The 24,400-nt window shown below is 30.5% G+C and overlaps 1 protein-coding gene across 1 annotated transcript; it reads right to left on the bottom strand.

Annotated features, from left to right (window-relative positions):
- Positions 1–10,401: 10,401 nt before the first annotated feature.
- MYB48 (MYB transcription factor MYB48) lies at positions 10,402–11,403 on the bottom strand. The gene is made up of 2 exons (NM_001248708.2): positions 11,050–11,403; positions 10,402–10,978 (listed from the first exon to the last, which is right to left on the bottom strand). The coding sequence occupies exons 1-2, from the start codon at positions 11,310–11,312 to the stop codon at positions 10,534–10,536; spliced, it is 708 nt and encodes a 235-aa protein (NP_001235637.1). The 5' UTR covers positions 11,313–11,403; the 3' UTR covers positions 10,402–10,533.
- Positions 11,404–24,400: the final 12,997 nt, after the last annotated feature.

Raw genomic sequence — 24,400 nt, 5'->3', positions numbered from 1 at the left:
CGAATAAACCGTAGAAGAAAAAGTGTTTAGATCACATGGCACTATGTATTATTCATGTAACTCAAATCTAGCCTAAACCAATATGGCCAAACCAAATTGTAGGAGGATTGAGGGAGGGTCGGTTAAATTAGTGTGTAAAAGGAGTCTCGATTTCAAAAGGACCTTGTCCATTCGTTATTGTCCGTGGGCCACAACTTTACCCGTACCTGATCTAAGGAGATCCACAGCATAAAATAAGTCGTGTAGGTAGGTGATTTAACGATGGTGTTGGCAATATATATGTATGCTGGTGGGTAGATGCAAGATGAGGCTTATTTTAGTAAGAGGGCACGGGATACAATTAATAATTCACCGGCAAGATATAATATGGTGACAAATAATTTTATCTTAAGTATAAATTTAATCTCAAATTTATGCATATAAAAAAAATATGTTAAAAAACATCAATTCTTTAGATCTTTAATATTTTAAAAAATCAGTTTTTGACTCCTAATAAGACTTACCCGAATTTCAATTTATATATATATATATATATATATATATATATATATATATATATATAAAAGATATTTGAGCTAGGCTCCGTTTGTTGAAAGGGATGGATGCTTGACTGATAAAGGACTACATGGGATGATGACTTAGGGTTAGGGATGTCTCTCTCACACACACCAATCAGCAATCAGCAATCGGCATCACCAAACCCAAGCAATTTAACCACTACCTAACAATATGGGAATCCATGCCTATCTGCCGCACATTGCCATATCCTTGAATTTCCCTTCTACACTTGTGCTCATGCCTTTTCTTTTCTCAAAATTTATTCATTAACACCTAAAACTAATCTACAACTATTATAAAGAAAAGGAGATCACTTAAAAGAGCGAAAAAAAATATATAAATATAGTGTCAATTAAGAAAAAAAAAATTTTAAAAAAAGTGTCAATTATATATAGAAACTGTACAACTATCCATATATCATTTGATTTCTGGTCTCTTGCCTATCGCCATCGCTCTTCTCTATTCTTCTGGTGCTTATCTAAATCTCCTCCTCATGATTTTGATCTCTGACATGTCACCTAACTTTGTGAACTTTTCCTACCAGCTACGTTTTTGCTATCTTGCGCCAAGTGCCAATAATCCTGCATCTATAAACCCTGTCACTTTCACAATTTGGTAGACGGAGGCCCAGCTGTGGCCCAAGGGTTTTGTAGAGTTCCTCTAGCAAGACCCACAGTAAATAATGCATTAAAATTGATCACCACAGCAAGGAGAATTAAAGTCATCAGAGTTTTAATATGCCAACTGTAACTATATTTTTATAATAATAATAGGGAAGCAACAGAATCTTAAGCTCCCCTAAAAAAAAAAAACTTAAGCTTTGCCATTACCTTTTTCATGTTTTCAAAAACAAATAAATAATAATGACTATACTAGCCAACTAGAAAGAAGAGAATATAGATAATCTTCTCCATAAATATTTATAAATAAATAAAAACAAATAAGATACCCTAATAAAAATATGTATTTTTTTTTCTTCTATAACTGCTTCTAGAAAAGTTTACACTAAAGGATCTATATTTATGATCCAAAAGAACGAAGATCTAAAATAATTTAGTGCATTTATAATATCAATCTGGCAGGAAGGGTTGGGATGTTGTTTTCAGTCCCTGAAAAATGGTCACGTTTGGCAACTAGGTATTTGTTCATTGCATCATATACTTTGACAGTTTTCAGTTGGTTGTTGAAGCCGGGAAAGGGAAGTGTAATAAAACCCACAGGCCAGGCCACAACAACAACTGATATTTATTGAGGATGGTTATCCAATTTGCCCAACTGATCCTAGCCTGGTCCCAGATCGTAGAAATATTTGGTAGCATTACAAAACCATGACTTCCCAAAGTTGCAATATTGTTGTCTCTTCCCCCAAAATCTCTCTCGGGGTGAAATGCTATATCTATTATTTGTTGGTTGTGTAATTATTACCTTGTAGATCTTGGCTTTTTTTCCCATCAAGTTACGTCAATATGCGAATTTACAACTTTTGATCCAACTCTATCTATAAACTGGGTTCATTTGGTTTTGTAGTTGGGTGGTCTTCTTAAAACAAAACAAAAAATGCATTGATTAGTAAGAAAATTCAACCCAATCTATGTATTATTTTATTTGTTTAAATAATGTTTTCTTGTCTTTTGTGTGGCCAATTAATATGTTTAAATGCAATCAATATTGTAATGTTGACATTGTGGTGATTACTAAGAAATTGATCGATCAATTAGATAATGAAAAAAAATAATCATATTTGTAATAAAGTTGACTTCTTAGTTTATATGACATTATTTGTATACAACACTATGTTCATTACCATGTATTTGCTATGTGAGTTCAATTTTTGTTAAAGAAGAATGTTTTCTCGATAAATCCTACCTAAATAACTACTTTAATAAATAAATTAAAACAAAAATTCCCAAAAAATTTTTTATAAAACATTAACCTAGAGTAATTCAGTCAAACATGTTTATTTTGTATATTTGATTAAATTTTAAAATATAACATTCTCATAAATATTTTAAAAAAATATTTTTTAGTTATGTTTCCAATAAAATTGTTCCTATGAGGAGAAGGGGAAATTTAACTTTTCTAAGTTAAAAAAAAGATTGCGGCAAAAATATAATTATACTCTTATTACATCATTTAATATGATAAATAATGAAAGTTTTTTTATAATAATATCATGTTATTTTTTTACTAACAAAAAAACTTATATAAATGTTTTTAGAAACATTTATGTTCATTAAACATATTTTAGTTATTTTTAAAAATCATGATTGTAAGAATTAATTTTTTTTTTCTTGTACTAGATGTCCCCTTAAGTGTGCTTGTTATATACTTATATGTACTGAATGTGGAAAAATAAAATCAAGTGTTAACACATCTTTTTTTACTTGTTAAAATTTAATTTATTAAAAATTAAACTTATGAAAGATGAAAGAAACTTGTAAGATGTGAAGTGAGACCCATTAAATTTTATGATTTTTAATAAATTTTAATTAATAAAAAAAATTATTGTTAATATTTTTCTCCACTATAAAATTATTGTTTAGAACTCTTAAAGCGCTATCGAAAAGAACTTTCATTGCCATTCGCATATTGCCCTATTTAGCCACTTTATCCTTGTTTCGTTCTCCATTTTAAACACCTAACAACTAACATGCTATCATCATTAACCAAATCTTAGATCTTCATCTCTAGTGCTGTTAACTGACTTCGTATCATGAATCTACCAAAACATTACATAAACCATAAAAATTACAGGAAAATGAGGCACAAAAAAAAAAAACAACTTAAAGGATTAAATTGAAAAGAAGAAAAAAAGACATTAGAATCACATCACAAAAATTATAATGTAAACTCAAATAATGAAAATTATAATTATCCCATAAAAACTCTGAGATCAATGCAGGAATATTTTAGAATTTTTAATAATTTATAACCCAATTTTATGGTTAATGTATAAAATAATTACGAATTAAATGGAAATAAAAAATATAATTGAAAAACAATAATAATAATAAGAATAATAATAATAAAGGGTAGAAAAATAATAATATTTTAACCTTTTTATTTTAATAATTACGAATTAAATGGAAATAAAAATATGACTGAAAATAATAATAATAATTTTCGTCTTGGGTAAAAAGATAATAGTTTCTATTATTTAGGAATTAAGTGTATTTTATCCTTTCTTTATAATAATAAGATTTTTTTGTCAGCATAATAATAATAATAATAATAATAATAATAATAATAATAATAATAATATTTTTTAATTAGAACGTCAAATCATGATTCATTTTGTGAAGGACTGCTTTTTTTTGTTAAACATGATTAATTAGTAATAATAAGTTATTCAACATCATCGCATACTAAATTTTAAAATAATTGTTTAGTTATTTGATAGTGTTATATAAATATTAACAAAAATAATCACACCAAAAATAAATAGTAAGCAAAATAAAGAAGAAGCGATTTAAAAAATGTGTCTATAGATGGACCTGTTATAGAGCATAGTAAAAAATTAAATTTAATGATTTTTTTTACAAATCTTAACAAAAAAAAATTTGAAAACAAATCTTAACAATTTAGTGTTATTTAATCATGTTTCCATATACACACAATATATGTACGTTGTCATTTATATTTTTTACACATGTATATCTTTTTTTATCAGTCAATACCTAATTGTTAGTTTTCATTAATAGAAGATTTAAATTCACCATCTTTCATTTTTTTTTTCTTTTCATTCTAGTACGACTCCTCTGAATTAAGAGAAGGGAGTGGATCAAAGTGCTTTTAACAAGCAATTGATTATTTTTTTTCAAATATACGGGGATCAATCAAATGATTATGCAAGGCATTTGCCTCCAATTTTATAGTTTCAAAAATTGTCTTGATGGATTGAGGGTCTCAAAGTGAACACAAAAAGGACCCACCACAAGTCAGGTGCATGTGATGTTGTGGAAGTTGAACCAATTTAACAATTGAGAAAGTAGAAAGTAGAGAAAAAAACATTCAGTACCCTCTTGACGGGGAAAGAAAGCAATGAATTAAAATCCCAAAACTCTCCTACTCCAAGCCACTTGTTGTTCATCATTTGAGTAAAAAAATAATATCTTGAAACTTGAGAGTCGTAATTTTTGTTTAAAGGAAACATATAAATATCTAGTGGAAGCTTCTAATGTCTCTACCTAACACATTTGAAAATGAAAAAGTGTGGTGCTGATGGTTGATAAGTGACGCTCCCCATTATATGTGGATATGGCCTTTGTTTTAGGGATCTGGCTGCAAATAATCTACCACGCATTTTGTCCTTTCTGCTCATTGCTATATGAGATCTATCATCTATATATGTATTTGTATTTATATTTAGAATGTTACTTACTTTCTTATGAAATATTGTTTGTTCACAGATTCTTCTAAGTATGTGTGTTCGAAGGTCTTATGATTATGAAATTGACAAAATTATTAGTAGAAAAAGGGATTTGTTTCCATCACAAAATCATACAAGAATTTCTCCATTTCTTTTTAATTACTTTAGGATATTCCTTTTAAAGATATTATTACTACTTTAAAATTTATTTTAATCACCTCATTTATAATTCACCAGCTCTTTTAATTAGCCCTATCGATCATTTTCATATTAACATTTGAAAATTTATCTATATATTAATTTAATTATGGAAGAGCAACATTAAATATGATCTACTACTTGATGTTAGTTCTCCGACGGTCAGAGGGAGTTTTCTTATAAATAGATACAGGAAAACCTTCTAGCATCCAATTTAGTAAAATATTTGGCAAAGAAACAACAAGAGATTCCTTGTAAGTTGTAATCATTGAAAAAGGGATCAACTCTTTGCTATTTATAGGAGTTGGGTAGATGGGGACCTAGCTAACAGAAGTTCATCCTATAATAGATATGGCATGCTGAAAATGGTAAGTTTAATACAGATGACAAATGAGAAAAAGGGTAGAGATGATAAGCAATTAGAGGCTAATAAAGTTTGGGTGAGTATGTGAATGGCTGCAAGCAAAGACAGGCAGTGTGCAGAAGCACAATCTAAGATAACAAAGAGGCAACAAAAATGGGAGAGAAAAGAAAAATGGTGAGTGACAAAAAAAGAAGGTAAAACGCATGGAAGAAGGAAACTAGTGTGTTACTATTACAAAAAAAAAAAACTTTAAATCAAATATTTTAATAAAAATAAAAATAAAAACTTAAATATAAGTGGAAAAAATTGGAGGTGCCACAAATCATATATATACCTACAAATTGTGTTGAGTTGGTGGTTCTTCTAGTGACTAGAGGGAGTGTTCCTACAATGGAAACATTCAAATGCTTAGAAATTTTGGTAGAGTGATAGTAAAGAAGAGAATCATTTACGTGCATTCAATTCTTGTTATTTATAGGTGTTGGTGGATATGAGATTCTATTTGACTTCATTTTTCTAGGAAATATAAAGTTAGTTAATGGTAAAGGAAGAATGAAAAAAGGAGAGATTGAGAATTCAAATCTTTTTACTAATAAAAATTAATAAATTAACAATTAATATTTATTAATTAAAAAATATGTTATTCTTGTAATCATATTTAATTACTCCGTAGGTATGACGAGGTTAGTGGGTGATTAATGTGGAGAGATTGACCTCTCTTTGCTGATACATTTTGATGATTTTCCTGTCCTACTTAGTATGGGATAGTCTTGCATGAGGTTCTATAACTTAAAATGTGGACATCATCTTTGTATGTCATTGTGATGGCATGATGCTTGATAGTTGATATTGACTGGGGTTTGTGTTCCATCCTAGGTAAAAAAAATATCAAACTAAGATGTCTACTCCAATCTAGGAGGCTAGTCCCACATAAAAACAATATATCTATTAATTAATTGAGTCACAATAATCAATATCAAAGAATACATTGATGGTAATAACATTTTGAAAAAAAATATATTTCAAGTATCAAAATATAAGTTTATGCTATTTTTACCTAATTTTTTTAATATATGAAACACAAACTTTATCATAACAGGTTTTTATGAAAAATAAAAACTAACCAATATGTAAAATGATTTAAGGATAAAATTTTAGGCTTAATTATGTGTTTTCCCTCAACTTTTTATTTTTTAGTAAATTTTATCTCAACAAATTAATATGGTGCATTTTCTCTCCAACATTTTAAAAAATTACAAATTGTATCTTTTGTTGTTGCATTAACATGGTGTTATGACATAATTATGCTTTTTTAACGAATTCTACTCATAAATTTTATATTTATGTTAATGTCATGTCAACTCATTGAATGAAGGATAAAATTTACAAATTTTTTAATTAAGGTAAAATTTGTAAAAAAAAAAAGTTAAAAATAGAAAGCACAGTTAAACCAAAAAAATTATCTTGTTAAAATAAATAATGTGTCAGTATTATAATCTTTCATATTAATTATTATGCTAGAGTAAATATGACATATTATTAAGTGAAAGGCCATGCACGATCCCAAATGCCAAGTCAAATCAAACTGGTGACATTACCTAAATTAATGTGGCAGATAAATTTCGATGGTTAGTAGGATCATTTCACTATACGCTATATTTTATTCGCTACCAGCTTTTAAATAATTTGATTTGTGTTACTTACCAATTTCATGTTCCTTCCATATATCCTCAATACGCAACTAGAGTGAGAAGTACTAGCAGGAAGCAAGCATGATTTGAAGGGCAAATGAGAAAGAAATTAAAAGGCATTTCTGCAGCTAGCATGTAGTAGTATATTGGCCATATATATGGCCAAGTTAGCACAAAACATTCTTTAATTACCAAAACCAGATCGAAGGCTACATCTCAGTGTTGTTTTGTTCGATTAACTAAATGAAAACAAGTACTCTTATAAAACTTATTTGTAAAGAAAAAAAGGAAAAGAAGCTATCAGATATAAAACTGCTAGCCTTCTTCACATACATTATTTCTTTCTAACACTTTTTTAATTATTATAAATATAGATATAATATGATGGTCTCCCCCCCCCCCCCCAAAAAAAAGTGTCAATTTTAAAAAGTATAATAATATAGGTAAAATTGTAAAATTGGTCCCACACCTTATCTCCAATTAAGGATTTGGCCCCCCTATAATTTAATTTACAAATTTGGTCCTCCAATTTTATAAATCCTGGCAAAATTGATCCTGAAAGTCCAATTTGGACGTTGACTGCCACATACCAATGCCACGTGTGAATGGTTCTCGGTAAAAACTTCATTTTTTGTAGGTAAAACTGTACTTTTAGTCCCTCAGTTTTACTCTAATTTCGATTTTGGTCCCCCTATAGTTTAATTCACACATTTGATCCCCTAGTTTTATAAATCCTTTATAAATTGTTCCTGCAAAATTGGCTTTTTGAATGGTTTAGCCACTGGTGCTAGAAACATGGTAGGTCTTGATAAATCTCACACTTCTTTTTCATTGCAAGTTTTTCACTCACTTGGAACCCAGAGAAAAATCACTCTTTATCTTTCTCCCACTTTCAGAATTGTTCAATTTGAGAAAGTGGCGCATGAATTCCAACCTAGGTCTGAAAAGGTTATGTAATAACTCCCTCTTTTTTTCTTTTTTTGCGCCCCCATGCGATATTATGTGCATACGATTGCTTAAGTGGCCTATGTATGACAATGGTATTTTTGTTTGAAATTTGAAATACAACTTCTCCAGTAATGAAATTTGGCTGAATTTATAAAGAGATTTATAAAATTGGGGGACCAAATGTGTGAATTAAATTATAAGGGGATCGAAATCAAAATTGGAGTAAAACTGAAAGATCAAAAGTGTAATTTTACATATAAAAAATGAAGTCTTTATAGGGAACCATTCAGACGTTGACACGTGACAGTCAATGTCTGAGGTTAACGGTCAACGTCCAAATCGGACTTCCAGAATCAATTTTGTAGGGATTTATAAAAGTGGGAGACCAAATTTATAAATTAAATTATAGGAAAACCAAATTCAAAATTGAAGATAAACTGATAGATAAAAAATATAATTTTATTAATGATATATTGTTTATCTACATGGGGGATGTGAACTTCCAAAATACCATGTGTGTATTTGTTGATATGTATTTTTTTTAGGTGACATAAACGTGTAATATACGAATTGAAATCTAAGGGTTTTCTGAAAAGTCCAAAAAAAAAAAAATAATGGCAAAACCTAAGTAGGTACATATCATGTATACCGTTACATACCAAAGTTATGGAGTTTGTTGACTCGTGACCTAAATTATTAAATGTTAGGAGGATGGTAGAATATATGATGGATATGTGATACTACAAATATGTTAGTTCATACACGCGATTTAGGTAGCCTATTAATTATTGAGCATTCACGAGTGCGTATTTAAAAATGTATTGAGCTAGCTATTACGTACTGAGAGTTAGCGAAGGGAAAGCGTGGAAAATAAATTTAATTAGGTTATTACCTACCCCTTATTCATCTTAATTTCTTCTCCTCTCACAGCTTATCCATTTACTCTTTCTATATGAACACCTATCTGTCTCATTTTTTCCTTTATCTCTATAAAAGACAATCCCAAAAAAGCATCCAAAAGTACAAAGGAATCTGAATAGTTTTCAGTCTTCCTGGTCCATATACACAGATCATCAAAATAAACAGAAAAACTAAATTATTTAAGAAAGAGATCGAATTGGCATGTTTGAGGCATTTGTTTTACCATTCATAAGCACATGCAGGGATAATTAACCTCATTTTTCAATTAGTTGTGATGGGTTTTTTTTTTCTCGACTTAATATTTTGACTGGTTAATTTTAGGTTTGGATATTACATAATTATATTTTTAATAAATATTAAATTTGAATTGACTTAATATGTATTTTGACAAAATAAATATTGAATATTAAGAAAGATTAAATTATTTTTTTTAAAAAAAGTCAAGAATTTTTTAATAATATATGTTTAAAAAGAAAACACTAAAAAGTGTCTAAAGGATACTAATTAAGGAAATGAATTTTTTATTAAAAATATATCTCATATCACAACATGTAATGCTTAACTTTAAGTAATAAAAAATATATAACACGTTACATGATACACCTAATGATCCTTAATTTATCTCCTTTAGATATTAGTTAGCTGAATAATTGGAACAATTAATATAAATATATTAACATTTCATGTAAAAAAAAAAAAGTTAACTTAAATTAAAAATTTATGCATTATTATTATTAATTATCAAATAAATGTCTACATAAAATAATCAAATAATTAATCATAAATTTTTAAAATATGATATGAAATAAAATCAGGTCAAAATGACTGAAAACGCATCTCAATCCTATCCAGAAAATGCAACGAATCTAATTTATTGAATCTAAACTAATGGGAATTGATGTGAATCGGAATTCAAATCCGAATCAAAGACAAACAAGACCTACGTGTCCTAAACAGTAGAAGCTAATTAGTTGGCAAAGAGAAGTAATGAATCCCAGAATGTAAATAAACGAACCAATCAATAATGCAGAGAAGATTAAAAATGATTGTAGTAATTCTCTCTACCATCGATCGAAGTGATGAATCGAACTTTTGTTATAGAAATTAAATAATAACAAAAATAGTCGTGATTCTATTTGGAAAGAACCAATCGTATAAACAAGAAAAGTTTGCAGTCTTACGCATGAGGCAGCTTTTTATTTTTTATTTGCTGGAGGAGAAACGGTGAATGAACATTAGGCTTTATCCACAATTACGAATTAAGAAAATAAGCGGAAGGGAGGGAAGAAGAAGTACCAAATATGGACATGAACATAGGAATAAAAGGGAGGAGGAAAATGGAAATGTTCAACTGTACTGGCTGGAACTTTTTTATCATTTGCAACCATTAACAAGTAAGTAAGTAAGTAAGTAAGTAAGTAAGAAATTATATTAGAGAAGAAAAGAAAGAAAGAAAGAAAGAGAGAGATTTCAGTAATATGATTTCATTTCATGTGCAAGGTTCTGTAATCCAAAACGACGGTGGTTTTCAAGGCCAAGAAATCATAGCCAGTAGCAGTAGCGTTGGCAGTACTAGTGTGGAGGGCACAGCTACAATCTTTGCTATTATGCAAACCCAGACTGCAGGGAAAGCAAAGGTTTGAGTTTGTCACAAGGGTCTTCAAGTGCGGATGATCAGGTTGAGGATGATGGGGAGGACTAATGGTTAGCTCAAGGTTCAAGTCAGGGCAGCGTTCATGGTGAAAGGACTCTTGATGTTTAGGAGGGGCAGAGACAGCAGCAGGTTCTTGATGAGAAGAATCGTTGAGAGGCCTGTGAGTGGCAGGGTCAATACCTCTGCTCAGAAGCTTCCTGCGTATGTGAGTATTCCAGTAATTCTTGATCTCATTGTCAGTTCTACCGGGCAATCTACCAGCAATTAGAGACCACCTATGATTGAGGAATGGGAGGATGAGAAAGATAGGAGTATGAAGAATAGTTATAGAGAGAGATATGCTTACTTGTTGCCAAGGAGGCTGTGGAGTTTGATGATGAGTTGGTCTTCTTCGAGGGAGAAATTGCCGCGCTTGAGGTCAGGGCGGAGATAGTTGATCCAGCGGAGACGACAGCTCTTGCCGCAACGGAGAAGGCCGGCGGCTTTGGGGAGAGAGCGCCAGCAGCCTTCACCGTGAGCTCTAATGTAAGAAATGAGGCGATGATCTTCTTCTTTGGTCCATGCACCTTTGTTTGTGTGTGCTTTCTCACAGCAAGGGGACCTTCCCATCCTATGCTCTCCAACAATATGCCCTCCCCCGACCCCCTCATTCTTATAGCCCCTTTTCTCATACTCAATCTTTATTCAATTCTCTTCCGCTAAATGAAAAAAACAAATTAGCCTCTCACTTATCAATAATTGCTTCTTAACATGTGATCCTGTTGCCATTACCGTAAGGACTATGCCACTCCGCCATTTAACCCCACTTTAAATTTTAGGTATGCTTACATAATTAATATATGAGGTTTTTTCATTTCATATTTCTTTTATAAAGGTTTATAAGAGAATTTATTGGAGCATCAATTTAATGATTTTATTTTAAATATTTTGAAAAGATACTAAAATCAATTTTCCGTGTTTTCATTTTCTTAAAAAAAATTATCTATTTTTATAAAAATATATATATTATTGACATGTTTTTCAGTTAATAAGCCATTTCTACTTTAAATAAATAAATAAACATCCCATAGTTATTTAAAATTTAATCAATGGAACAAAAGTTGAAGATTCTATTATAATTTAAACAATGCTTCGCTTTTAATTTATTTAACCATTTTAAAATTTTATTAGAAAAATAAAACTATTTGGTACATCAAATAATTTATTTCACTAATTTGTAGTTTTTTTTTTAAATACTACTTTATGTAGTGTTTGAACTTAATCTCATTTCACAAAATAAAAATATTTAAAAATGGGAAAATTAAAAAAAAATCACTATCCTAATTTTTAAAATGATGAATCGTTTTAAAAGTAAATTATAAAAATCAATAATTATATAAAAATATATTTATCTGCTTTCAAGTTGTAACCAAATAATTAAATATATTATTATATTATTTTAACATATTAATGAGTTCAACCGTTATTTTTATTAAATTATTTTATTTTAATTAATTAACTTTCTAATTTTCACTTCTCAATTTATAATTATATTTTAATTAAATTTGAAAGAATTTATCTGTTAGTTGTATTAAGCATGCATGCCCTACACAGAACTACCACTAGAAGTAGAGGTTAATTGTATTCGATGGAAGTTTAATTACAGGTCCAGAGGTTTCTTCAGTTATTCTCATTATCGGAAGACGTAATATTCTGTAATATTAACTAGATTTCATTAAGTAACCACAAATATAATTATAATTTGATTTTGACTCATTTAACGATATACTAGTATTATTAAATTATTCAATAAAAATTAATATCGTATGTAATTATTAATATAATCAATATTTTTGAAAATTGGAGTTAATAAGAGTATCATTATGCATGTTTAATAGTAGTATTTCATTTAACATAACAAAAATAAATTATTTATTTGAAGTAAGCTATAAAAAAAACGATATAGTGCCATTAATAGCTAAAAAAAACTATTCCGTGTTGGAAGTGAGATAATGGATTTCGTGGAGAGAAAAAAAAACATATAGTTATTAAAGTAAGTTGGTTGTTGTGGGTTTCCTGGAAGGAAATGTATCGGTAGTTTGGCTATTCATGTGCGAAAGCATAGAGATGGTAATGGTAGTTGCGGTTCTTTATTATATTGGTGCATGATAGTGACACGTTTCTAGAAGAGTTGGAAGTTGGGTTCAAAGAAGAGAAAGATTAAATGATACAATGTGTGGTTGTCCTTCTAAATGGCCTTTTGTTCACCTTCCACTTTCCTTAGGCAAGCCACACCACAGGGAAAACTTCCACCCAATTGCACACAACTAAATACCATATATTAGTTTCCTAGCAAACATTCTCTAGGCGGGTCCGATTAGTAGGTTTAAAAAGAATTAGATAAGAAATACAGTTGATAAAAAAAAAATAGAGAAGTAAATATAGATGTTCCGTTTAAAATAAACAGGTTAAAAGTAGAGTAAAAATAATTAGTGAGTTTCATGTCTTTAAATTTCTCTCCTCTATCAAACATATTTATCTTTTATTTTCGATAATCTCACCCATTTTTTCTCCTCTCCAGCCTATTTCTTCTTCTCCAAATAAAGTATAAGGTACCCTTCTATTTATATCAAGTCTTTTATCAATTATAATTATTTAACAGATAATTGATGGAAGACTTAATTGTAAATACGAGGTTACCCAAAAGATTAAGTTAGAGCAAATAGAACTTGACAAATTAAAATCGCACGATATTTAGTGGTAAAAATATAATTAAGGATGTTTTTTTTTTCTATCAATCTCTCTTGGACACTCCAATCCATCTCAAAATGAGATGCGCAGTTAATATTTTCTTGTATATGACCACTCTCTTGGAGTGGATATTCATAGGTAAAAGTTGGTTTCAAGTAGGGAGAGTAAAAAGATTGGGTCCACTTTTGCCTTCTTTTTCTCATAGTCCGACTCTTGGCTCAGTTACATGTTGAACTACAGCATGATATAGATTGCCACTCCCAAAAGAACAATGAAGGTGCGCATACTTTACAAAACCCAACTACTTTTTTTCAAATAGAGGCATGCATGTCAATGAGGTTTTCTTTTTAACACATTAATATAGGGGTACTTGTTGGTGTGTTCCAAACTCAAAAATATAAAAGATCAAACCAAATCAATAAAATTGATTTGAGTTGGTCATACGGTCGGGTGAACTGAATCAATAAAAATAAATACACTATGGTTTGAATCTTAGATTTCATGATTTAAAACTCAACAGGTAACAACCAACAACTACTAACTTTTTAGATACCAAAATCATTAAGGAATGATACATTTTATCCTGAAAACATTTATCTTTGAGCTTCCCCATCTTCGTCCTTTTTTCATCTTAGTTTTTGCCTCAATTTTTACGTTTTGGTTTGGTAAGATCATCTGCCTTTGAGTTCTTCGTCTAATCATTGTCTTTGCCTTCCAATATCTGTTCTCGTCTATTTTCTTTCGTCTTAAACTTTGCCTAGTATGGTAGCCTACTTTAATTTGTTGATGAGGAGAGGACTTTGAAATTTTGTATTCCTTTCAATCTTTCATATTTACCTTGTCTTCACACATTCTAGCTAGGTACTACCCAACACATTCTGTTTGGTTCAAGAAAATTGCCCTATTGGTTTCTTAGATTGCAGTACAATTGTTTTATTACACTCGTTTTGAATTTATATGAAGAAAATAAGAACACAAGCGATGGGCCATGATTGATAAAGATCATTTGACCTGAATTTCTACTTAGACAATTGGGAAAAGTCTGGTGGTCATCCTCCCTGTGTCGTTAAAAATAGAACACATCAACTGGGATTATGGGCATATATTATATGTATTTTTTTTATTAAAAAAAACAATTTAAAGTTTTGTATGAGAATTAAGAAATTAAGTTGTTGTATACGTTAGTTTAAAAGATTACATTTATTTAATTATATTATAAGTGTTTCACTCTATAAATATTTTTTAAGGGTCAATTCGAATCGTGTTAGGTCAATATTTAATATAATTTATTACTTTATAATGATCTAGGTCAGGTCATGAAAATTATCATTTTTAAAATATAGCCATTAAAAATCTATTGATTTCAATCTACTATTCATAGATAACTCATAAAAATCTAACATAGGTCGTGTAATATTGATAATGATACATTAAACTATTGAAGGATAATAAAGAGGATAAATGGCGTAACTACTCACATTAATAAATGGAGTATCACCCGTGGTCGTTATCAGCTGGGTGTTATTATTACAAATGATCAACCTACTTAGCTAACCAAAAAGGAGGAACAACATACACTCATGGATCCAGAAGATTCTTTAGTGGGAGAAAAAAAATAGTCACTAATATTTTGACAGATGAAAAATATTATTAGCTTTAATAAAATACAAAATTTCATGATTAAAAAAATCAAAATATTTAAGTTTTTATGAATTTTATAAAATAAAATGTATAAAATTGGTATCAAATTATTTTTTCTTTTATCTTTTATAATTTTTTATATTCTTTTTATAAAAAAAATTATTTGGTGGGAATAACACCTATTTTTCTATGGAGCAAAAACACTAATTATTTAATATATTTAAGAAAAAAATGTACTTAGTAGAAATAATTGTCCCCGTAAATAACAATGTAGATCCATCCCTAATAACATATGCGCACCTCTCCCCAATCAATCTTGCACAAATATTTTGAGTAAAAAAAAATAAAAAGGAAAGAAAAAGGGACTGAACTCAAAGGGAAAGGGGAGAGATCCCGGGTTGAAATCTCTCCAATAACAAATAATAATAATAATAATAACACTAATATTTTCCAATAAAAAAATCAAAAGGAAATTGTGACCAAGATTTGCATTTTGATTTTTGAGTATGGTGAGAACCAGCTCAGCAACAAGAGTATGTCATGTGCTTAGGTACTTGTGGGAGGCTGTCCTAAGATCCCTTACCTACCTCTTTGGCTGTCCTTCCCATGTGGGTCTCCAAACCCGAACCTTTTCCGATATGTCTGCTTCATAGACACGTATATGACTATAGGGTGGATAAAAGTTAATAGCTATCATTCGTGATTCAAGATATGTGTTCCTCACATACGACAATTATTTTTTTATGGAGTTTGGTAACATTATTGTGATTGACAGACACCAACTGCAGATACACATCTATCTCAACCTGTCTTGCGTTGTTCTTTAGGTCCTTCCTTTCTCCTTTTTCGTTTGTTTCCTTTTAATTAGGACATATTGTAAAGTACCAACATGTTGTTAGTTTAGGCAGTACAAGTCACTTCTATCTAGTGAACTAATCTTAGCATAATGTGAATATTTTGACTTAAGCAGGATTGCTTTTAGGGAAGAGAAGATACATTTGATCTTGGACTGGAATTAAATAAACAAGTACTGAGTTACAGGAAGATCCATTTGAAGTTAAAGGACAACATGATCCATATTTGAACTAGTAATTATCATAACAAGCACCAGCTCTGTATTTATCCAGCGATGTTGATACAAGCCATATACTAAGCATATATGATCTCTTTAGTCTTCAGTAATATTAAATGTAGGCTGTCTCCTACTCGGCTGCTCAGTCAATTCTTCCCTTGAGATTGTGATGACTTGTTGATATATTCTCAAATCATCAAAGCAGGATAATTACGGAAATGGGTAGAATTTTTAAAAATTACCATAATGGGTATTTTTTAAAACAAATTATAAAAATGGATAAATCGTACTTTCTTATACGATTTTACAATAAAAAAATCATATATCAAAGCTCGATTTTACTTTTTATTTATTTAAAATATTTTTTTCTCGAATAACTGAAATGGCATGTTAAAATACGATTTATGAAATAACTAAAAAAAACATGTTGAAATCATATTTTAACATATGATTTCAACTTTTAATAATAAAAAAAACCGAAATTATATGTACATATACGATTTTAGTATAACAATTTTCTAAAAAAAAACAAAATCATACTTTGAAATCCAATTTATCCATTTTCATAATTTTTTAAAATATACGTAATTTTTTTAAAAAAAAATACACCATTATGGGGCAAGAGCCCATCAAAGCACAGGTTCAAACATTGCAGCAAATATATATATAAAAAAAAAAAAAAAAAAGACACACGTGTGCACAACTATCAATGAGCTAGTTAAAAATGATCAGTGATCTACACTCCCCCTAGAAAAGTTCTCTATACTAATATGGTATATAATACCCGGGAGCAGGTTACATTACTTACGCAAAGATCTAAACATAGACCTAGGATTATGTTGTCAAAGTTTTCGTCCTGATTTCCTCGCCCAAATAAGTTTTGTCTCTCTGAGCATGTCTAATTATCTAACCTCCTAGTCCTAAGTCCTAACCTTTCGAGAACAGGCATGTTCAACTGCGACCAGAGAAATTTGTATTTAGATATGATAACGGTTGCTTTTAAGTAATGGAATAACTAGTGGTGCTCTTATTGTTGCTAAGAACAATTACACAGATAGTGAAACTGCCAAATTAATCAATAGAGCAGCATTATAGGACACATATTCATAACATCCAAGAGAGATCTACAAAGGTAAGTCTACTAAGATCTCTTGCAAACTCCATACTAGTAACTAAGGATCACCACAGCAGCAGTAACTACAACCAAAGGAACTTTGGGCTAGTAGAGTTCCATCCTTAGATGTTATCTCTGAACTTGGCACAAACCAGGTCTCATGTTTTAGTTTTATATATGAGATTCAGCATAATCTTGAAGAGATGCATACTCATCCTGCCAGTAGGACATGGTTTGTAAACATGAGGCAGCAAACAAACCCAAGTAATTCAACGACACATCAAATTCAGTCAAAACTTAGCAAATAGCTATTGTCTTTTTCTCTTTATTTAGATAGGATTTAAATCAATACGGAAAGTTTTCATGGATGACTTGAACAAATCTAGTATTGATCCAAGTTACATGCTAATAGGCAAAAAATGTTTTCAGATTTTAGTTTGTTGTAAACGTCAGCTACAATAGTATTGATAGAAGGTAAACAATGCCACCGTATGATCAGAATAGATATAGCACGAAAAACCGATGGGAAAAATAGTGAAGAGAGAATCAATAAAAAATTATCACACATTAAATAACAAAATTATTAACCTGTTAGTTTTACCATGCAGGTGACAAATGAGAAACCATTTTATCTTTTGAAGTATCAGGATAACCACAAAGAGCAAATAAACTACAGATTATATTATAATTTATAATGCTTACTGGGGAGAAGAAATAGGTTTGTAACTTACCAACTTCTACTTCATGTAATGAGCTCAGGTTAAATTATTTGATCTAATAATTAACAGCAAGAAGCTATACAAGTTTCTTCATGGCATTATAAATAGACAGACTTATGAATGCTATTGAAAAATGTTGAATTGCCAGGAGAGTATCAAATAAGTCACAAGGGATTATGAAATGGTCATTTGGATTAAATAATACCTCTGCATATAGCACAATGTAAAGATGAAATTCAGGATCCTCCAATAAAGTCTTCTCTGTTGGAAGTTTAAGCAACTCCCTAGAATTTTCTTTTAAAAATTTCATCATCAGAATGATGTTTAGCTAAAAGTAAAATGTCAAGCTCTACAAATGTACCTGTGTTAAGCCAAATATGACTAGCATTGCTCAAAACTTAAGTTTGACATTAAGTATGGGTTATTATATGTTAGAGGATCCTCTGTCTAAGGGCAAATCAAACCCCGGTCTCTCTGGATGTGCTATACCCTTATAACAAAAGAAAATAAGAATGAGTGTGTGAGTGAGTGTATGCAAGTGCAAAGGGGGAATTACCAGCACATGTCCCATGGACAGTTCAACAACATCCTAGTCACGAAGACCCATGCATTTAAAGATATCACGGAGATGAAGCACATCTACCAACGACACTCACATAATTTTTGTGTATTCATATAACATTATTAATTTCATGGTTCTCGTCGTATTGTGTTATTTAGACCAAGCTTGCTTGAACAGCAAGCAGAACAACTTTCACAACTGTAAAAGATATTTCCCCTCCACAACTGAGGGTAAGAGTAGCAACACTGACAAAAATTTGGAAAACTCACCTTGTTTAGCATCAGGAATCTGCCATTCTCTTGGAAATATTTAAACCCTAAAAGTGATAGACATTTACGTGTGCTAGCAAGAACTGATTTCCTAAAAAGCAATATAATAGAAGTATGACACAACAACATACCCTCCTTCAAGAAACAAAACCAATAGTGGGAACCCAGGTAACCTCAACAGCAACTACATCAGCAGCAAGCTGGAAGCACAAGGAGAAAGAAAACATTTTTTCTTCAAATTTATGTAAGCAATATGGCAGCTGGTTCAATTCTGTACTTACGAATGTATATCTTATTTTTATTTTATACCAGGCATGCTTTTTAAACGATTGTAATCCTCCCTACCTCTGTTTCAAGAGAATATGGAATCAAGGTGTAGCAGGTTTCATCAGTCTGGATATGATATAAAAGTAAATCCAGCAACATTTCTTGATTCTGATAAAAGTTAACCGAGATAATTTTTTATTTTTCACAAAAGTATATTGCAAACATTTTGCTGACTTTAGCATTCAACCTCATTGTAGGAACTTAGGAATCTCAAGCACCGAGGTTACATAAATACCAAACACCAGTTAGGACCTCAACCAGACAAATGCCTACACGGTTGAAATTCACCCCATTAACTAGCACTAGAGTTTGAGTTTCAGCATGCTCCTATACATTTATTAACTACCAACTTTCACTAAAGTATAAACCACATTTACTCCAGATAGTATGACTACCCAGAAACTTGTTATTGTTTAGTAAAATTGAGAAGCAGAACACTAAAGCAAAAAGGCATATGCTCTCAGATCACCAAAGAAACCAGCCAAATACTTATTTCAGAAAACAGAGGTCTACAGAAGAGCACAAACAATTGGCTCTCTCTTAAAATGGTTCATCATAGAATAGATTCCTTATTCTATGGCATAACTCATGACAACTTTGTCAAAATCCTGAAAACCTCAGATTAGGTATTGCGCCAAGACAAAGTAAGCCTTCACCTAATTCTATAGAACATGCAAACTCATACATTTTATTTTTTGGATAGTAAAAGAACATTTACTATTTAGAAGAGAGAAACAAGTACAAGAAATGTGGACGAGAGAGATATATCATCCCCAAAAAGACCAGGAAAAAAAAAGAATAAAATAAGAATAACCTAAATAAACTGGCTAACTATGCAAAACTAACTAGAATTCACTATCCTTCAATGTTTAAGGTGTTAAATGTGAGGAAAGGGCGGAGCTTAGTGTTGGACAAGTGGCCTCAATAACTTAAGAAGAAGGTGAATTAAGTTTCAAAAATTTCCCACTAACAAATCTTAATTCACTTTTAAATGATATATGATAGGTTCAGAATGCAGAAGAAGAAACAACAATTAAGTTAATCAATGTTCTTTAAATGTACAAGACAAAACTAGTTGCAATAAAATAAACGAGATAAGGAAAGAGAAAATTGCAAACTTGATTTATACTGGTTCGGCCACTTCCCATGCCTATGTTCAGTCCTCAAGTAACTCACTTGAGATTTTCCACTATCTTTGTAAATTTTTTACAACCTTTGAACACACCTTGGGTTCCCTCACCCTTGTGTTCAAGATCCTTACACGTCGAGACTAACATTCTTTTGATTACAACTGAGTTTTAAAAGAGATGAATAGATTCATTTCTCTCCTTTAGAGTAGATGATACAAATTGAAGATCCTAGAATAATTCTCAATAAATTTGCAAGTGTTTGGTCAATAGTTGGTTTGAGAGAATTTTGACAATTAAGTTCTCTTTTCTGAAAATCTTTGAATATTTTTTGAAGTAAAGACACATATATATAGGCCCTTTTGTGGCTATTCAAAAACAATTTGAAGAAATGTGTCTTTTCAAAATATCTTATGAGATTCTTCTCCTGATAATCGATTACAGAATTCTGGTAATCGATTACACAGTTGTATTTTGAAGAGTCATGACTTTTCAAAGGATTTTCTGTAGTCTTTTTGCTAGTAATCGATTACTGAAACTTTGTAATCGATTACACAATTCAAAATTCAAATTTCGAAAATTCATGTGCATTTTATCTCTAGTAATCGATTACAGAACCTCTGGTAATCGATTACCAGTTCAAAAATATTTTATTTTGAATTGATCAACTTTTGATAAAAACATTTTAAAACAAACTTTTGAGGCCAAAAACTTATAACAATCAATATGAGATTCTTTTAACAAATTGACTAAGGCCTTATCTTTTCTTGATCTTGTTTGTTTGATCTTGAATCAATATGAGCTCATCAAGTAAATATTTTGACATCATCAAAACCTGTATATATACATTCACACTTAGTAATTATATATACGGTCCACCATCCACTTATCTTCTTGTTTTCTTTTCCTTTTAAAAAAACAGGATCAACCTATCTATCCCTAACAAATCAAGGGTAGCAAGGCACTACTGTGTGCATGCTAAGTTCATATGTTTTAAATTTATTCATGCACATGATACTGAAACTTAATATGATCAAGTAGCAAAATAGAAACAAGAAAATGAATTAGTTAATTCCACCTAATATACTAGGCAAAACCTAGGCATATTCATAATCATAAAAAAATATATACATAAAACATTAATTTGGATTATAAATTAAAAGTCCATCATGTAGGCCACCGCTATAGGTTAGAAGCCTCCTTTTTTACTGATGGAAAGGGATAGAAAGGAATGGAAATAAATGATAATAGGTTCCATTGTTGATATTTGTGTTCTGGAAACCGAACTGGTCGGTCTGACTGGAAGAGGGTGAATCAGTCTAGTGTCTGGTTTAAATAAACCACTAAACTACTCATGAGAAAAAGGGTCAAAGAACTGGGAAACTGGTAAAAAAATGGTTCATAGTGGGTCAACGAAAGATGCTTAATACCGTGTTTTTATTTTTTTCTTATTAAAATGAAAAATCAACCTATAGTATTTATCATTTTCTTTTTAATTCTAGATATAGACTTCTTGTTGTTAATTCTAGATATAGACTTATTGTTGTTAATGGACATTATTATGCATTATTGAAACTTAGACATAAGAATTATGACATATTTATTTGGTTCTAGATACCTCGACCAGTTCAAAGATTGATCTAGTTTTGAAAATATTGGTTAAGATTGTTCAAAACAGGAATGGAATGGAACTGGACATCAGACGAAATGCATTCTATTCTATTCTATTTCATCCTATACCCCTACTAGAAAAGAGAACTGAAAAGTATATTGTCTTTCTGATAATTTACAGAAGGTACAGTACAGGCATGCAAAATAACTGTAATAAATGCTAACTTAGAGACTTTAGGCTATTAATTTACACATAATGCAGTAAGGAAGAAATTAGGGAAGTCTAATCCTAATTACAATGAATAAGGAAGTATTCTATACAAAATTACATGGCCCAACACTCCCCTTAAGCTGGTGAATGGATAACTTTCACTGTCAATTGCTAGTAGTTGGGAAAATCCATCCAAATTTCCAATTTTAATTCAAGTTAATGAAAATTAAAGAGGTGCATTCGAAGAGGTAGTGGAATGTATATTTACTCTTGGAAAACTCAATTACCATGAGAGGATAGGTTATTAGGTTCAGAGGTTGGACAAGTAAAGTCCACCAAATGACATTCATGAATGGAGTAATTCACCATCACTATAAATAGGAAGTGAGGGGTCATGTGATGGGAAGGATTTGGGAGGATTTTCTTAAGTTTGTCTAATGGAAAACACCCATCTCTTTATTTCCCTTCAATTTACGGTACAGGAGGAATCAAAGTGTTTTTTCTTTCCTCCAATCCAATATTGCATAACATCATAACGTATCTTATACGCAAGAAAATATTATCCATTGTCTCTTATCTTTCTATCCTGCGTCTCCAACTAATAAAAACAGGATGCATAGAAGAAGGTGATCACCTACCTGGTAGAGTTGATCTTGATCTTGGCATCAGAAACTAAGACAAAGAGAATGGTAAGGTCATGCCCCATTATCCACCCATTGAACTAATTTGCTTATCTCCTGAATTTTAATTTGCGGCTACTGTATCAACTAGCACTGATTCGCATCTGTGAGACCCAATAGTTTAACTTTATTTTCACTGGACGCAGCTTTTGCTTATAACTGCTGTTTTCTTCGTTGCGTCTATAGTCGCGTTTTTGTTCACAAATTTCAAATTCATTTATTTGAAGACGAAGGATTTGAATTTTATAATTTTCAATAATTCAATAAAAAAATATTGACTTGTTATACTAGGGGAAGAGAGGCACAGCTTAAAAGTTAAAAAAAATAACTACGTAAAAAGTAGTGGTGTAGGTAATAAAAAAAATAATGAAGGTTAAAATTTAAAAATATATATACGTCATAATTCTTATTATTCATAGTTATTGATTAATTATTTTATTAACTACTTATTTAAACATATTGATAGTTACCAACAAGTTGTTCCCTGGCACCGTCAAGCAAGGTCTTAGGTGTGGGTGGTGAGAGTAAGTTCATACTTCGCACAACATAATGATAGTTTTTTATCGTTACTATAATCAAATTAATTATTCTTTAAAAAATACTAATAATGTTAATGTAAAATGAAAGAAAATATCATTTTAGGTAACGTCCTAAATTTTATAGGATAAAAAATTTTAAAACTTAAAGGATCCATGGGTAAAAATTACTAAAAATATAAAGAATTAAAATGATATTTTGAGCAATAAAGGAATTCATTGATTCTATTGAGTAATAAAAATTAGGGTCGTCCATTAGAGAGACTCATTCATTTGGAGCATTTCATTTATATTCTTCTCCATTTTTCTCTATTCCCTCCCACTTCCTTCATCCCTTTTGTATTTATAAACCTCTCATGATAATGAGAGGCTAAACCACTCATTGTTGGGAGCTTAGCAACCAAACACTCTTGATGTAATAATTTTAACTATTTATTTAATGTTATTTCAGTATTGTCTCTTTTTTGTGTTTATTGTCATGTTTGTGACTTGATCACTCATGCTCATGTAATGTTATAAGGTTTAAGCATTGAAAAATGTTTATCTCTTAGGAATTGGAAAAGAACATTTAAGTAATCCATCTTTATGGACAGAATGGTATTATTTAGCCTAATTTATACATCTTTGTTCATACTGCAACTTGTCTGATTTATCTCTTATGGGATTAGGGGTAGGGGAGAAATTATGTAGGTTAGGTTTTTTCATGTGAGAAATCATGGCTAAAGTAAGTAAGTGGATATAGGTAATAATGGAAATAATATTGAATAGAGAAAAATCATTAATGTTGCATCAAGAGTAGTTCTGGTAGGCTAAGTCCCCAACATGCCCGTAATTTTGCATCGACAATCACTTTACTGCTCCGAGTGTTTGTTTTCTCAACCTCGTACATGCTAGCTCTATAGTTCAATTTTATGTCGAATTTACATTTATATGTTACCATGTTGCAAATATTCGGTTCAATTTATTAATTGCTTGAAATTGAATATATATAAACTCTCTGAGTATAGTCAAAGTCTTTATGGACTCGACACTCGGTCTTACCGTTTTAAAATACTATTTGGACGAATTGGTACATTTGTCAAGGAGTTAACATTCCTC

Source organism: Glycine max, chromosome 6, assembly GCF_000004515.6.
Source record: "Glycine max cultivar Williams 82 chromosome 6, Glycine_max_v4.0, whole genome shotgun sequence".
Classification (NCBI taxonomy): Eukaryota; Viridiplantae; Streptophyta; class Magnoliopsida; order Fabales; family Fabaceae; genus Glycine; species Glycine max.
The sequence above is the reverse complement of the archived record's forward strand: the minus strand, read 5'-3'. Positions and strand labels throughout refer to the sequence as shown.